This window comes from Anser anser (genome assembly GCF_964211835.1).
Source record: "Anser anser genome assembly, chromosome: 11".
NCBI classification, from domain to species: domain Eukaryota; kingdom Metazoa; phylum Chordata; class Aves; order Anseriformes; family Anatidae; genus Anser; species Anser anser.
In genome coordinates this window covers 8,210,377-8,226,620 of record NC_139732.1, presented here as the reverse complement: position 1 = coordinate 8,226,620, position 16,244 = coordinate 8,210,377, and the positions used below count along the sequence as shown (strand labels likewise).

General features: G+C 37.8%; 1 protein-coding gene across 17 annotated transcripts in view; it reads right to left on the bottom strand.

The window, feature by feature from the left end:
• Positions 1-16,244, bottom strand: part of FTO (FTO alpha-ketoglutarate dependent dioxygenase) — a 247,120-nt gene that overhangs the window by 204,137 nt on the left and 26,739 nt on the right. For 12 of the 17 annotated variants that reach the window (XR_014589141.1, XR_014589142.1, XR_014589143.1 and 9 more), the window contains exon 2: positions 735-812. The exons of 2 other annotated variants lie outside the window; for them this stretch is intronic. Coding sequence is in view for 12 of the 15 variants with exons in the window: in XM_083852100.1 (XP_083708226.1) it covers positions 735-812 (78 nt within the window). In the remaining 3 variants the exon portion in view is untranslated. Of the gene's footprint in view, positions 1-734; positions 813-6,768; positions 6,949-7,164; positions 7,310-16,244 lie in introns of all 17 variants that reach the window. 3 more of the 17 variants (XM_083852095.1, XM_083852096.1, XM_083852094.1) reach the window with 3 other exon arrangements.

Here is a 16,244-nt window from a genome sequence, read left to right as displayed (position 1 = left end):
AAGATCCATCACAGATAAAGAATATTCATTGACTCATTCCATGGTACTCGTCAATGCCCTCATTTGGCTTACTTCTCATGGGGCTACCAGGCTTATTTTCACTTGTTTTTGGTTTCATTTGAGGCATGCATTCCAGTTCCACAGTTCGTTTTCTCTGCAAAACCTCAAGGGTTACTTATTGTATAAAAGTAGAACTATGTTAAAAATAATAATTTCTATGTAAATATTTTTCTTATTTTGCCATCGTCTAACCATAAATACATTCTCTTTACAAGTCACAAAAACATTAAAAGAATGGTGATGTGTACTTCATTTTAACAAAGCATAAGAAACAGTGATTCACTGTTGCATGAGTTACAACGTTTCAGGAAAAAAGAAAATAAGACATTTATTCCTGTAATGCAGATTTTCATTTCAGTATCTTTCAATACATATTGCTATAGCTTCCAGCATGGAAGCAAGCTAAAGACTGAGTTTGAAAGCTGGTCAGGCCAATATCCTAAAAATAAATTAGGTTCACAAAGTTTTCATTCCTGAATATCCTGATGCTAGAGGTCTTATTTCACACTATCTGAAAGTATGTTATCTTTACCAGCCATAAACAAGAACTGTAAGAGTTGATACTTTTTTCATATCAGCGTTCACAGTGTCTCCTAGAAGAAAGCTGTATTTGTTGTTCTGTGCAAACAGACAATTTAGTTTAAAACAAGTACAGTTAAAAAGTAATACATTACCAACTGATGGAAGTCAGCATCGGCTGGTGTCATATATGGCAGTCTACCCTCTCCAAGTTCTTCAAGAAGCTTTTTCTTCTGTTTTGGGGAATAACATTAAAACACAAAGTCAGACTAAAAAGCAAGATAAAAAACACAGTTAAGTATGAAAATAGTTGTATTAAAAAGACAAACATGCAGTTACTGCTCTTACTCCCTTCAATTCTGGAAATTTAAATAAATAAAAATGGATGTGAGATCAGTGAAGCTTTTCCACTTAACAGTAATTCACGTTAAGTAGTTTCAGAGCATATCAGTATTTTTCCTCTTATATTCTTTAGGTAATCAGTCCTTACAACACAGATGAAAATCCATCTTCAGAACTATTCCTACTTTGACTCTTGATTCTCCTTTCTTCTTTTCCTTTTTTTTTTTTCCTGTTTAAGTTTGTGGGTCCGGTAGGTACAAAGCTCATATTCCACTGAATGGCTTAATAGCATACTTTACTAAAAATAATGAGCCTAAATGTTGTACACATTCTGAAGTGATTCCTGAAATGGGTGTATGAATGGGGAAAAAAAAAAAAAGGACAAACGAAACACCTACTGAAAACTATTGCCTCTACAACCTGACATATTCTAAATGCCATATTCAAGAACTGCTGTCCCAGCAGATTAACCAAAGATCTGGTTTGATGCTGGAGGTGAGCTAAGAACCAGCTGACTGAAGAGGTTCTCTCTGCCCCTTTTTCTCTTAACTCCCTTTTCACCTCTGTTTTGGAAGGAATGTCTCCACCAATATTTAGTTAATACTACTGCAAAGAAATTGCTAAGAAAAAGCCTGGTTTTCCAAAGACTGTTCTTCCATGTTTTACTAATAAAATTACAATTTTTGTATGCATTATTGAGTTAAGAATGCAGCTAAGGACTTTGAAAGTGCAAGAGAAGCTTGAAATGAGCTGTCAGATTTTTGGAGTGGAGCAATCCCAACCCATGACAAGTCAATCCACATTTATCTATCTACAGTCAGACACTACATTGACATGGTACAAATAGACATTAACAAATGTGTTAAATTGTTACAGTGGAAGTACTGGCCTAGAAAATTTACATGATTTTCCCCTTATTTCCTCCTCTTTTTTTAGCCTTCAAAGATGGTTTCTTTACAAGTTTCCATCATTACCAAAAACTTGCTAATAAAAATACAACTCCAAGATCATAAAACTACGTTTGCCACAGTGCTTGAATATTTCAGACAACAAAAGGATTCCAATTCTCATTTTTATTGAAATATTTTCAACTACAGAAACATCACCAGGAGAAAAAAATGATGTTGCAGCTCGCTCAAAACTTACATTGTAAGAAGAAGACCAGACGGAAATAGAATACAGTTTTTAAAAGAACAATAAAGTGGTGACGCAAAGGAAAAAAATGCAATAGGTTAAAAACAGGGGTATAACAAACGCTTTTTTAGAACTAAATTATACAGGAACAGTTACTTATTTCATCACCTGGATGTCGCTGCAAATCGGTTATTCTACTGAGAAGAGCATTCATTGTTAAACAGCAACATTTTGTACTTTTCATCATAAATTTCCCTCATCATAATCAATCTTTTTGGGTTACACCTGTTTAATACATCCTATTATACAGGTGTAAATAGGTTTTTTTTCAATACTGACAATTCTATCTTTAAAAAAGGGAGAAAGTAGTATCATTACATGTTCCTGGCTTATAGCCTTATAGCAAGTCTATGAAGCGCATTAATAAACAGTCTATTCTGTGGCAGAAATTTCGCAATTCCTTCAAATTTAAGCATCAAGTCAAATGACAGACTTAAATCCAGCAAGAAGTGTAGAAATTTTAAGGCTTACAACTACCAGTCCAGACAAACTAAAATTAGAGCAGGTAGTTCTCATATACTCATCTCCACATTCACAATCTGCCATTCACCAACTCTTCCAACACTGACAATAGCAGCACTGAAATTTGAAAACTAGAAATGTAATTTCTCTAGGTCTCTAGTCTCCACTGGGGACACATGACATATTGACATGAAGTCATCAGTGAAACCAAGCATAATGCAAATTTAGATTAAGCTGGCAGAAAATGACGTGCTAATACACTGCATATTCCAAAAAAGATTGCTACAATTTTATAGTATGAAATCACCAAACACATTAGACCACCTTTGTTATATGCAAAGTAAAACAAACTGCAGAAGGAAATCCTACATTTCAACATGGACTCAACTGGGGGGAAAAAAAGAGATGGGAAGAATAGAGATTCTGACAATTTATTTGTCATATACCAGGCTCTTGGCAAAACGCACACCACATTAAAATGCACCCTTGTGTATAGGTAGTACTAGTTCCCATCTGATTGTCAGATCTGGCTAAGTGCTGCTCCTCAGCTTGATGCACAGACTAATATACGCAGCTGGGTGGTATAACACGCTGCTCATCTCTTATGCAAGAAGCTGTCACACAGATGTCAAAAATATCAAGCTTTTCTCAAATACCTCCAAAAAAAACCCTGAAGATCTAGCTATACTGGCTGCCTGATGCCAAGTCTAACTGTTACATCAGCATTGCTTATAGGCACTTCTAACAGGTAAACCCATAAGTACAAAAATGCCTTCACTTGCAGGTATCCTGTATCTTTAAAATATTTTTCTAAATTGTATTCTTACATTTGAAAAATTATTAACAGCCTAACAGTTTATTCAGATATCAATACTGTTTCTCATGCTTTAAATGCCAGTAAGATTTTTTACGCATGGCTTAGCAATGCCAACATGTGAAAAGACAATTTTGTGTGCACTGTTCAAGAAAGCTCTGAAGAGTCACACTTGGGCTTTCAGAGAATGGAGCAAGTACCAGAAGCACTAATACCCAATTTTAGACTATGCAATGAACTTCTTGCAGATATTAACAATATGTGCCCATTTATTACTAGAAGTGGATATACTAATGAGATGGTTGGTTGTAAAATTCAGCAAGTGGAAGAGTAATAGGTAGAATCTCTCAAGCCCAATCTGCACATTTTTTTCCTGCACAAGTAACTTCATGGTAATAGAAGTAATGCACTGTATGTTACAGAGCAGGAAAAGTAATAGAAACACAGCTAATACATATCAAAGTCAGGCCAAAATGCAGTACTGTTATACACACATGGCTCATTATTTTCAAATTAAGCGATATTAAGGAAAAGATAGACCTAATGGTATTTTCTGGTGAAGGAATGTGACAGTGTAAAAATTTTCGCAGCTGATGTATTTCCCTGCAGGGTGTCAATACTGTTCTCAAAAGGTTTCATTTCTCTCTTAATTGTAAGGCAAAGAGTTCAATATCTAGGCTACAAAGGCTTGTGCTTCAAACATAGAATTCCCACATAGTTTCATCACCAAGCAAGTCAGAAGACAACAGTCACTTTCCAATTTATAGATCATTGTTTTGGCTGGAACAACACGTTGAGAAAGAACTGTATTGGAAGTGTATTGCCATATTACCTGAATTAGTACAGAAAACAAGCTTAAGGCCATAGCATCTCAACAATTCCTAACGCATAACAAAACTGAAAGCATTAAGCTAAGTTTGTTTTTCCAGTACTTCACATAAAATGCACTCAAGAAGTTATTGAGGAAGTTGGGTTTATGCACACAGGCAGACTTAAGTCAAGGCAAGGAGGATGTGCCTCCAAGATAACCCCCAGGGCTATCTGCTGTCCTGCATTTCTCACAAATTCAGTGGAAAACATCGGCTTCTCTACACCAAGTAATCTCCCTGGGCCTGGAGCAGGATCTCATGCAGATGTAAGACGTCAGTCACAAGTCTAAGACATAGACACAACGTCCATGAAATATTTAGAGATGTTAGCTTTTAGTTATACAACAAGCACTCACTCTTATGAACAGTTAAAATAGATAATTTATTCAAACTAGCAGATCCCCTAAAACATGCCTGTTACTCATTGTTCTAGAGAGGCTCATATTATTTCCCCCAAAAAAGATTTTACAGAAAAGAGAGGATTTCAAAATCGACATGAGCACTCCCAACCTATGAGCGGATGCAAACAACCCTGCATTCAGGCTTAGGGTATTTACTTTCCCCTTACAATCAGCATCATGCAGAACAAAGCAAGAGAGGAACCACACTATAGAAAAGATGCATGAAAGAAGGTAATTCAAACTGAATATCTCACTGTTGCATTTATCTTCCTCTTTTCTTTTTATTCTTACAATTACTTATTTTGACTCGTTTAGACATTCCTTATTTGCAATGCTTTCGTACACACATCATACTGGGGAACAGCCATCTTCTGTACTGTCTGATGTCGAGTTTACACTGTTGAGAAAACTGATGCAGGATGACAATTAGTGAAGTCCAGACACTTGAGTCTTGTTGTCTTCAGGCAATCCAAAAGGTTATCAGGGATTGCAAGGCAGGCCTTACTCAGAACGCAGTCTCAGGACAGGACTCTGAACCACAGGCTCAGATGCAAACTTCTAGGTTTCCATAAATCCCTCCTTCTTCCTCACAGGAGAACACCCAGTAAGGTCTGCCTGGTTTAGCAGTCGTTGTTGCTGTTTTTACATTAGCTATGTGGATTTACCTCAAGCCGTTCTTGAAGAAAAGTGTTAGTGCTCTGAAGTGAGAGCTCAATGGCTTTATAAAGGAAGGAGATTAAATACTTTATATGGTCAGAATTGTGATAATACTAAGGCCCCATCTACGAAAAAAAGCCACTGCTTTACAGGAACTTGCATAACCTTATCCCCTAACATACTTTCACATCTTTAAATTAAAAAAAAAAAAAGAAAAAGATCAAATTCAGGATAGTTACTCAAGACAGGAATGTGATTTTTGAAGTTGACATTTCTTTAAACTATGAGGCTTTCCAAGTGTTAGCTATTAAAACTTCATAGCAACCAAGATCATTCAAGTGGCTCACTAAAACCAGTTATGTCAGAAACGAACCTAGAGTAATAAAAAATACATTTTAAATGCACTATTAAAGCTTTTATTTCTCCATTATCACATATATTAGATTTCAGAACTTTTTTCCTTCAAATTATTTCTGCAAATGCCACTCATTAAAACATCTTAAGGGACCGGCCAATTTTACAGCACCATTTATTCACATGAAAAAGTTATATTTCCAGATTACCCTTCATTATACTCCAGACTTACCAATAGCCTTGTCCATGCTACATTCTTTCTATAATCCAGCCCATCAAAGCCACTGGCAGGCAATATGACCATATTACACTGCACTTTGCACCCTACAGCTCTTCCGCCCTGCCCCATGGTGCTATATGCCAGAAACGTTTCCATATTAATGACAAGAACTCACTAATATTTCATTATTTATGACTAAAGATACCAGCCCATACCAACCCTCCACCTCAGAGCGCTGTTACTTAACGCAGCCGCCACGCGCCTCGCTCCCGCCGAGCCGAGCAGCCCAGTTACCGAAGCAGTAGGCCGCACTTTAAGTGAGCTGGTCAGGAGAAGAGCCACGTAACCGTCTGTAATGCACACAGAGACCAATTTCTAAGTGAGCAGCTGTCTAAAAGACTGCTCGATATCTTCCCTGTGAAGGTACTGTTTACCTTTGTTTACAAATTTTAACCTCTCCCGCCTGTCCTCTCTCATAAATCTGCAGGCCCTGGTTTTGGTACACGCACACGGACTGGTCATGCACGTGCACAACAGACCTGACTGATGTAACTGAACCAAAAGGTAATTTATGCACTGAAGCAGCTTGGCAATGCATGAAAAGTGTCTTTGCTAATCGTATCGCCTCTGTCCCCACCTTGGTATGTTACATGCCCCTTAATTGTTGTTTTAACCTACAGGAACACTGTTCTATAGGCCCGTGGCTGTTAATGGAACAGAACTGGCAATTTTCTTACCCAGTTGAGCGTAGATTAGTCACACGTTGTTTATCGTAAGTAATTATAATAGAAATTTGAAGTGATAAATCATTCAAACACAGCCTCTTTTTGCCGACTAGATGTCCCCAAGCCTCCTCAGTATAACTATCAAACTTACAGCAATATTGCAAGCATCTGGCCACCATCAGCCAGTCCTTGTTCCTGCTACCAGTTGTGCATCCTCTTCCAGTCAGTACCATTTGGTAAACAGATCAGCTGTATTAGGCGAGGAGCAAGAACATTCAAACTCCGGGTGAAAACAATGATCAGGTTTCAATCAGATATCCAATTCTTTTTTCTTCATATACATACAGGGAACAAGAGCATATATGCATCTAAGAAAATGTTTAAAAGAGTAGATGCTTCTAGATCAGTATATTGTTTGTGAATCACAAGGGACAAATGAGGATCTTGGGACATTTTTGCATGCCATTCTTTACATGGTTTTGTTGAAAATTTGTTATAGATACCGAGAAATTAAGTTTCATAACAAAGCAGCTCTTTATCAACTCACCTCCAGTAAATCAGAAGGCAGAGACCTTCCTGGTGACTGTCATCACGAATTGGTTCTGCACGGCGTAGCAAAAGTACCTCTATCCACCCAGTCCCAAGAAACCAAATACAAGGGAGGTTGACCAGGTGTGAAACAACGAACAATCCTTCAATACAGAAGAGATTCAATAAACTTTAAAATCAGGTAAAATAAAAACAAATAACCTGAGCTAATATTGAAATTGGAATTCATTTGGCACTGCTGTCTGAAGACTTGTCATGTTTTAGGGATGCTCAGAACCATTAAGACTCGCCACAGTGGTTTGGGAAGCATTACACATCTGGGATGCAAAACCGCATGAGCTCGCTTGGGGCATACCATGGAGTAGGCACAAGCTCTTGAAGGAACAAGAAATAACCTGACCAACACCCAGAGAACAAACCTTGGACTTCCAGAATTAAATTAAAGGGCTGAGAACTTGAAATGCAGATTCTGAATCTTTGCAACATGTTTACAGCTTCTGTGGCTGTAGACAGACACCTTTCAAACACGTACATGAGCAGGTCACACTAGCAGTTTTCCAAATAATCTGCCATTTTATTGAATCTTGACCTAACAACATGGCAACTTTAACTTTGACAGAATAAAAAGGAGGGAAACTCCTTAAAAGCAGGGAACACCTCTGAGGAAAAAAGAACCCAAAGACATTGAGAACAAAGCATTTTCCTCTCAGAACAAACTCTTCACAAGAGCTCTGCTTCCCCCCTCCTCAACCCCTTTGCACCTCTCTTAAGATGGGACCTTCAGTTTCTACAGTAATAGTTAAAGTTCTAAAGTTACACAGTACTAGTAGATGTGTGCATGAAGGCATGCACCATAAGAAGTAGACATCTGGCTTTCTGTCATGAAAGAACAACTGCATGGAAGTCACTACAAGGAACGCAATCAGCTATGACTTTCATAGACCCTTACAAAGGTTTGGGTTGGCAGGGACCTTAAAGATCATCCAGTCCAACCCCTAACTTTGACAACTTCTCTTTGGAGATGGCTTTCACCAACCAACTCAGGAAAAAACTGGCCACAGGAAAAGGCAATAGCCATATTCCTGAGGGAAATTTAGGCCTGTTGATCAAGGTAAAACCTTTTGAACTTGCAACTTCTGCTGTGGGTACGGCTATTTTAGCCTCTTATCCCACTGCATACTTCCCATTCAAATTACTGAAGCTGATTCTTAAGATTCCTTGTATGATCTAGGCAAATACTACTGCTTACACATGAACTATCACAACCACCTGCAAGATGAAAGATGCAACTAACTTTCGCGCAGCTTTCCATCATTCCCAGGAAACATTGGGCTTCGCAGCAATCCTGGTATATAACTACATCTATATTTTACATGTTAAAATATCACCCAGAAAAAGCAGATGTCAAAAGTAGAGTTAAAATAAAATGGATGCTCGAAAAAATATAGGTATTTCCTTAAGTACTTAAGCTTATCATCAAGTTTGGTTTCCAAAGTCCCCTTGATAACAATTCTGAAGATAGTGTAAATGTAGAAATAGCAGGTGCTAAGTGCAAATGCTTGTGCCATGCAATCAGCTACAAGGAAGATCAATAAGCAGCTAGAGCATTAAATTTCACAAACTGTAACTGTCATGTCCATTACACACTACTTGAACATCTTTGTAGGCCTTTTTATTTTTTAAGCATAAAAAGTTATTTTTCACAGGTCCTATTAGCAGGATAAGCACTATAAAACTGTAAAAGCACTTACAAATCTACTAAAATTTAAAGACCTTTATAGCCATCTTAGACATCTTACGAAGATTCTTCACCCCATAATGAAAAGACAGGAAGACTGTTGAATGCCTTAAAGATAAAAAGAAATGTGTTCCAGGAACACTCTTCTTGTGCGTCAGTTGCATTTCACCAAATATAGAGCCAATACCTTTTATGGGACGAACTTGAGTTTATTTTTGAGATTATATGCCACAATTAAGAAAATTACTGCAGAAGACAGAAGGGGTACACAACATCCCCTGGAATTCAGCTGTACAAGCAGCACCCTGCTGCCTCTTATCTTCAATCTTTGTGACTTGTCCTTGGAAAGGACACGATAAACACACATTTTCCTGCAAGCATTTCTCACACTAGAGGAGCCTGTGAGTAGAAGTTTTGTGTGAGTCCCCCTCCAGTCCTCAAAACAATTTAAAGGCAGCCATCCCTGATTTGCGATCATGGCTACAACAAATCTGGTGTCACACAGATTGCCAACATATTTCTGAAACAGCACAGCCAACAAATGAGATTATTTTTGAAGCTACACAGGAGTACAACGTGAATACAGTTGCATCATTTCTACAGCCACTTCAAGGACAATAACCACAAATTGTACTAGGGAGATAAGTTTACCTTAAGTATCAATATTTGTACAAGAGTATTGAGTTGCAAAAGAGCAACTTGTACCATTTTATACAGTCATAAAAGTAACCTGTGTGACAACACCAAACACTAGTATAATAGAACTGATGATTTTGTGCATAAACTGCACCACTGGTCAAATGATGACAATAACACTCGCTTAGAAAACCTGCAAACTGCAGTTGTTGCCTTGGTTTTATAAGACAGCTATTAATGAAACCCTGTTGAGTTGGGCATCCAAGCTCAAGAAGAACATCTCTACATGAGATTTAATGAAAGAAGAGGGTTTCTTCTTGTAGCAAGAATGAGTTAAAGAAAACTCATACTGTACAACTCAGGTGTAGTGAATAAAATTTTAAACTTAGTTAATTTTGTTTGGTTTGAAGGCTTTGTTTTGTTCACAGCCTCCACAATAAGCCACATAGGAAACAGAAAGCTAACACTTAACATTAAGTTGGCAGACAACATCAGCAAAATTCAGGGTCTGAAAGAACATAAGGCAAGTTCAGACCAGAATCACGGAGCACAATTTAAAAGAAAGGATAATTAACCACTGGAGCAGATCATCACTCCATGAGATGAATTTGCCTTCATGGGAATTCTTTTTATATCGGGTTTCGATGCTTGTCTAAATGATACGTTTTAGTTCAATGGTTCCCAAACTGTTCAGACCAGACTGCAATGAATCACCCATTTTTCCCCAGCTTCTGCACATACAGCCTAACCAAATAAACAGCAGGCAGTAGAGACACTGACTGAAAGTTTGATCCATCTGATTCCTCAGTTTGGTTTTGTTTCATCATTTTGCCAGTTACCTGTGGTCAGTAAATCAGGAGACACTGGTCTGCTTCTGTAAGAATGCATTTCATTGAAGTCCTAAAGCTGGGGTTAAAAACTCTCTTCTCCATCACAGCTCATGCAAACTTGTAGAAGAGCTGCCGGGATCTGTATTTCACAGTACTTGGTTCGTTTACAGTAGAATTATAAGGTTCATCTACTACAGTTAAAGGCAGGATTCCGCAGTTTTCTTTCACTCCCATTTTATTCTTAAACTGTCTTCGGATAATTTAAAGAATAAGTTTAGGGTGCAGTAGCAGGTAAATAAATAGACAAGAGAACACTGATCTACTATGAAAGAAGTACAACTGCTGAGCCATTTGCTTTGTGCCAAACCAAGGTACGTTTCATAAAGCAAATCAACATTTTGCTTAATACATTTGTCAAGCCGAGTTGAGAACTGTCCCCACCTCCCCCTGCCAAATACTGCTGTTTTAAAAAAACCAATCCTAACTGTTGCAAAGACTAATACATTTTCTAGTCCTCGTTTTTATTACTTGCATATACAGACAGCATTTCATATTATTTTTTTCCATTGCTTGCAGTGATCAGGTCCAATTGTGCTATTCAACTCAAGTGGTCATATACAAAACTGATTCCTTAAGCCTTCTGCGTACATCTGTTCAGGGAGACTTGACTTGCCCTCCTCCACATACGCTTGTATTCCTAACTGGCCTACAAGTCAAGATAGCCCTGCTGCTATCACTGCCCATACTTAACGTATGAGACAGAGCACAGTAGTGACAAGTCTTTTAAAAATCATCTCTTCCCTTTCTCTCCATGTTGTGTTCTTAAATACGTATATCTGACAGTGAGAAAGACAGGCTAGAAGAGAAAGGACCAGTCCATATTTCCTCTCAGCTCTCCTCTGTCCTGTTTATTCCCTTCTGGTGAAAACCAAATAAGCCAAACTCAGTTTATACTACTGCATATGCCAACTGCAGAATTTAGCAAACAACTCCTACAAAGAGTACTAAAGCATTCAAGAATGGTTTCATTTTATTCTCCAAACAAGTATAGAAAAAAGGCATGATACTGATCTGCACCACATACTAAAGCAGTTATCAGGATGATAGGAAAATAAACATCTTCCATCAACTCAGTTATAACATTCATGGATTCAATTCTAAAGTGACCCAATAAATGAAATGCACCAAAAAGGGGATTTTTAAAAAGTACATAATTGTATATAAGAACATCAAAGAGCCCACAGGTAAACTAGGAGAATTGAAGGAATAGGGATGGTAAGGAGAGAAAAACGCTTTATAACAAATCCACAAAAACTCTAATACGAGGGTAAAACTTCACAGAGGTTTGTTCCAAACTCTTACAAAATTATTTTTAAAGGCATGCATGCAAGTCTCTGTCCAAGTGAAAACACCATGGACACCGTAACATTCTCAACTCTGTTGCTTCCTTAGAGCATATTTACAAGACAAGAAGAAATTTCACTTCCCTCAGAATGTCTAACAAGGACTTAAGTCAATTATTTTATAATTTGGTAGTGGTTTTGTAGGTTGGGGGTATTTTCAAACTGCAATTCAAAAATCTAGGCCACCTTTTTGACGCATACTTTTAACACAAATGCATGCTATCTGAGTGACGGCAGTGTAGATGCATTAATAACAGAGGCTGAGGGCAAGGAACTGACATGAAGAGAAGGCTGCCAGAGCCACCGCTGTTCTTATTTGCTGGCTTACCATGCTGCATTCCTTCCCCTTCTACACCAGAATTGCTTCAGCAGTAACTAAAACTAAAAGAGGTGAAAAAAAGAATGAACAACACAGGAAAAATATTATAGATATTTATTGGAAGGGGGGATTTTACAATTCAAACATATCAAATACCAGCAACAGATGATAGTCGATATTTAACACTACATATGCCAGGAAACCCATCTAAACTAGAAATAAGAAAGGTTTTTTTTTTTTTTTTTTTTTAAATACGGTCTGGAAACTTGAGGCCCTATGTGAAATGGTTTGATGTTCTCAGTGCAGAGCTGTGCTTCCATATGACAAACGTCCCAAATCACTGTAATTTGAGTTAGTTCATTATAGAGGGATTTCATTAGATTTTTGCTTAGAAGTTGAACTAAAACCATATACCTTTACCTAGTAATTTTGGGAATCTTTAACTCTATCTGTCCTGGCCACCATATTTGCAAAGAAATATGAGAGGGATCCCTACTGCAACAGTTATTCAAGGACCTTTTCTTTTCCTTTGCACCAGAACAATTTCCAACATAGTGACTCATTTCCAGCTACTGAAGTGTGAGAAAGGTATTTAACTTGGGCTTGCTACTCCTATTTTCATAACAGGCAGACTGTTCGAACATCATCAACAGTACAGAGATCACCTTTAAATCGCGTAACAGATTTGTTCCTACGAAACAAGGCACAGGAATCTGTACAAAACTTGGAAAAGCATTACAACAGGCTTCTAAAGCATGCCATTATTCAAAGACAGTGTACTCTGATTCCTACAGCCACTCATTCAATTTCTTTTGTTCTGGAAGTTGACAAGTTAACTATTCTGTGCTTACAAATTTTCATTAGCCTATTAAAAAAGACTCAAATTTGTTTGCACTATACACCACGGGAATTAAAAAGTAGTTAATATATACCTATTCCAAAGTACTGTGCAGAAAATAGTGGTGTCGTACAGGGCTTAGGTTATGACCCGCTTAACTTCACTCCCAGAATGCACGATCCATCACGTACAAAAACACTGAGGAAAATGCGAGGTGTTAGTAAGTACCACTGTTAGTGAGAAATTCTGCTAATTATTACACCAAATAAGCATAGTCAACAGGCCAGAGCTGTGAGAGGGCATGTTTCAGGGCATTAAATGGCTGCCTCGGATGGAGATGAATATATTACACTCTGCCCTTTAACAATAAAACAATTTCCCTGACACTTTCAAACCCAGGCAGTTCCAGCAGCAGAGATGAAGAGCTCAAGACTGTACTTGGCATACGACGATGTTTCAGTGCCACCTAGTGACGTGCACTTTAACTTTATTGTCTCCTAAGATTTATAGAGCACAAAAAGTTCAAGAGCTAACTCAGCTCGAGCACGGGTGCCTACAGGACCAGCAAGCGGCCGCGCTCCTTGTGAAGAGGAGACAAAGGAAGGTCATGGTGCAACAACCTCCTCCACCTTCTTTGCTATTAAAATACTTGCTTAAAAGGCTGATAACGGCTTATATGCACTTTGATTACAAGCTGCTTTTACAGTCAAAAAGAAATGCCTTGCAGAAACAGACAACACAGTATGTATCAAAACCTGTACTACGCACAAGGTTTCGATAGCCTGGATATTTTATCAAATTGATTTTATTCCATCAACTTAATCTTTTTCAAAGAGACTGTTTTTCCTGTTTGAATGAACTTATTATTTGGAGTTTTTTCACAGCTTAAGAAAGCATTTAAGAGACTGCAAACTTAGCACATTCATTCCTTGTTTGCATTTTGACACTTCGTATGCTTCTGCCACTGCATTTATTTCACATCTCCATTATCCTGTTGCGCTTCTGCTGAGTAGCACAACAGCTGAACTTAGGCTGATGCGAATTAACTAAACTTGGCAGGGCAACCTGGCCTCGGAAGAGCCAGGAAGAGGCTGAAATATTTTATGCAGACTATAAATTAATGTACATTGAATACCAGCACAATGGTCTACCAGCAACAAAAGCTACAAATCCACAAACTTAGATCAAGAAGAGACTGCAAAAGAGATGCTTAAATAATACAGAACAATCCCTGACTAAAACTAATTCCTGCACTGTGGGCAGCTTTTATTTCACATGATTTTAGAGGAAAAACAAGCGAAAGCTTGGATTAACAAAGTTTATCGAGGCCACCTGAAATGGTAATTCTTACTTTCCAATTATTCAAAACTTAAGTGCATCACTGCACATACAGCCATACTAGTAAACCATTGCAAAACTCACATTATGAAATACTTTTTTAAAAGACGGTTGAAACTTTTTGCTTTCTTCAGTACCACATTCCGTAAAATACAATATGAAGAGACCACAAAGGGAGAAAATCATGGTATCGGACAGTGGCCCTGTTCTGTGCACCACCTGTATGACTTCCTGGATAACACGGGACTGACTTTTACAAGGAAAACAAATTACACAATTTACAACCCAAAACTAAACTACTTGTGCACAACGTTACCTGGCATTCATTGTTTCCTTTTTCTAGTAAAATAATCCTTTGGTGTAAATGCCAATGCCCATCCGTTTTGGTACACCTTGCTTTCTTCCCTAGCAAGCTGCACAACTCTGAGCAAGTGTCCCCACTTGTAAGCAACCACAAATTTCCTCCAGCATCATTATCCTCTGTAAACACCATTTTCCACACAGGTGTCTCTCCCCAGTTTACTCTCCTCCTTCAAAAAAAAAAAGTTTTGTGGTAAATGTATAAACATTTTTCTTCCCAACGGGATCAATGATAGCTCCTTGACTTACTGCTAGTTTTCCTCGCCTACATTGTCATTGGGTAAGCATCAAATAGCACAGCCTCAGCTACCACATTTACTCCTCTCATCTAACAACCTTGTACCTCCTTAGTGTGTTGACAACACACAGGAGTACACTAAGAGGCAGTTCTGACTGACATTTATTCTTTATCACAACATTTTAAAAGAAAGATGCTTACAGATAGCTTTAAATATTCTCAAATTTCTGAAGCAGCAGGGAGAAGTGCATGTGCTCATGTCCTGACTATTACAGGGTCAGGATCCTGAAAATTATATTATTCTGCTAAAGACGACCAAAGAATCATCTTTATTTATCTATGTGCATCAAAAATTACAGAAAAGATGTGCAATGCAACATGATTTTCGAGTTAAAATTCCTACCTTGATGATCAGATTAAGAACATACCCCTGTGGATTAAACCTTTTCCCGTGTTAGACAAATAGCTGTGATGTAAAGAGCCTAGGCACTGCAGGACCGACAGACCTTCAGAAAGCCAACTGGGGAAGCTTCACTCAATGGACTGCACACTAAGTTCAGAAGCCTCTAGTGCTAATGCATTTCAGATGTTTGATCTCTGCCTTAGGACTAAACTTCTACCACAAGAACCAATATTGCCCCTACTTGAAATAGCAAATAAAATAATAAAATATATGTATAATCTTGTTCCTTCCATTTAAGAGAATTCTGCTCATGGCTTCTCAAATCATGTCTCCAGGAATAGGGTTCCTACCATAAATGTATTTTCCTTTACACCTCTAGAAAGGCTTCACTGACCAATGCTCAACTTGTCATATGCCTTGGACGTTTCACGTTCATCGTCTTCCATATTCCAAGGGATGCTTATTTCTTACAAGCATGGATGACTTCAGCATGGCTAGCCATGTACTAAAGAATGAACTGCATTTCTCCAATGAAACCTGTAAGCTGGGGAACGGTTCCGAGTAAAAAAGTAAAACAGTTCCCAGTACACATTTCCAAGGAATTCTGTTTACCCAAAGACATTAAAAAAAAAAAAACTTATCATTTAAAACTATGTTTATTTGCTACCACAAATAAATTACTATATTAAAAAGTGGCTTGATGTCACTCCCTTTCACTTCATTTTCAATTTTAATTTGTTTTCATTACAATAGAACAGATCATTAACTGTAAACAGGTTCATCATAATAATACAAGCATCACAGAGTATTTAAAAAAAATCAATTTCCTGTCACCTTTGTTTTATTTTTTTCCCTATAACCAATAGCTATTTGGAATGCATTAAAATACGCAAGAACCTCCAACACAACTCATCTGCCCTTGCTTCAGTATGAGAAATAAGTTGTTATCCAATGTTTCTGATACAGTAATTTTCT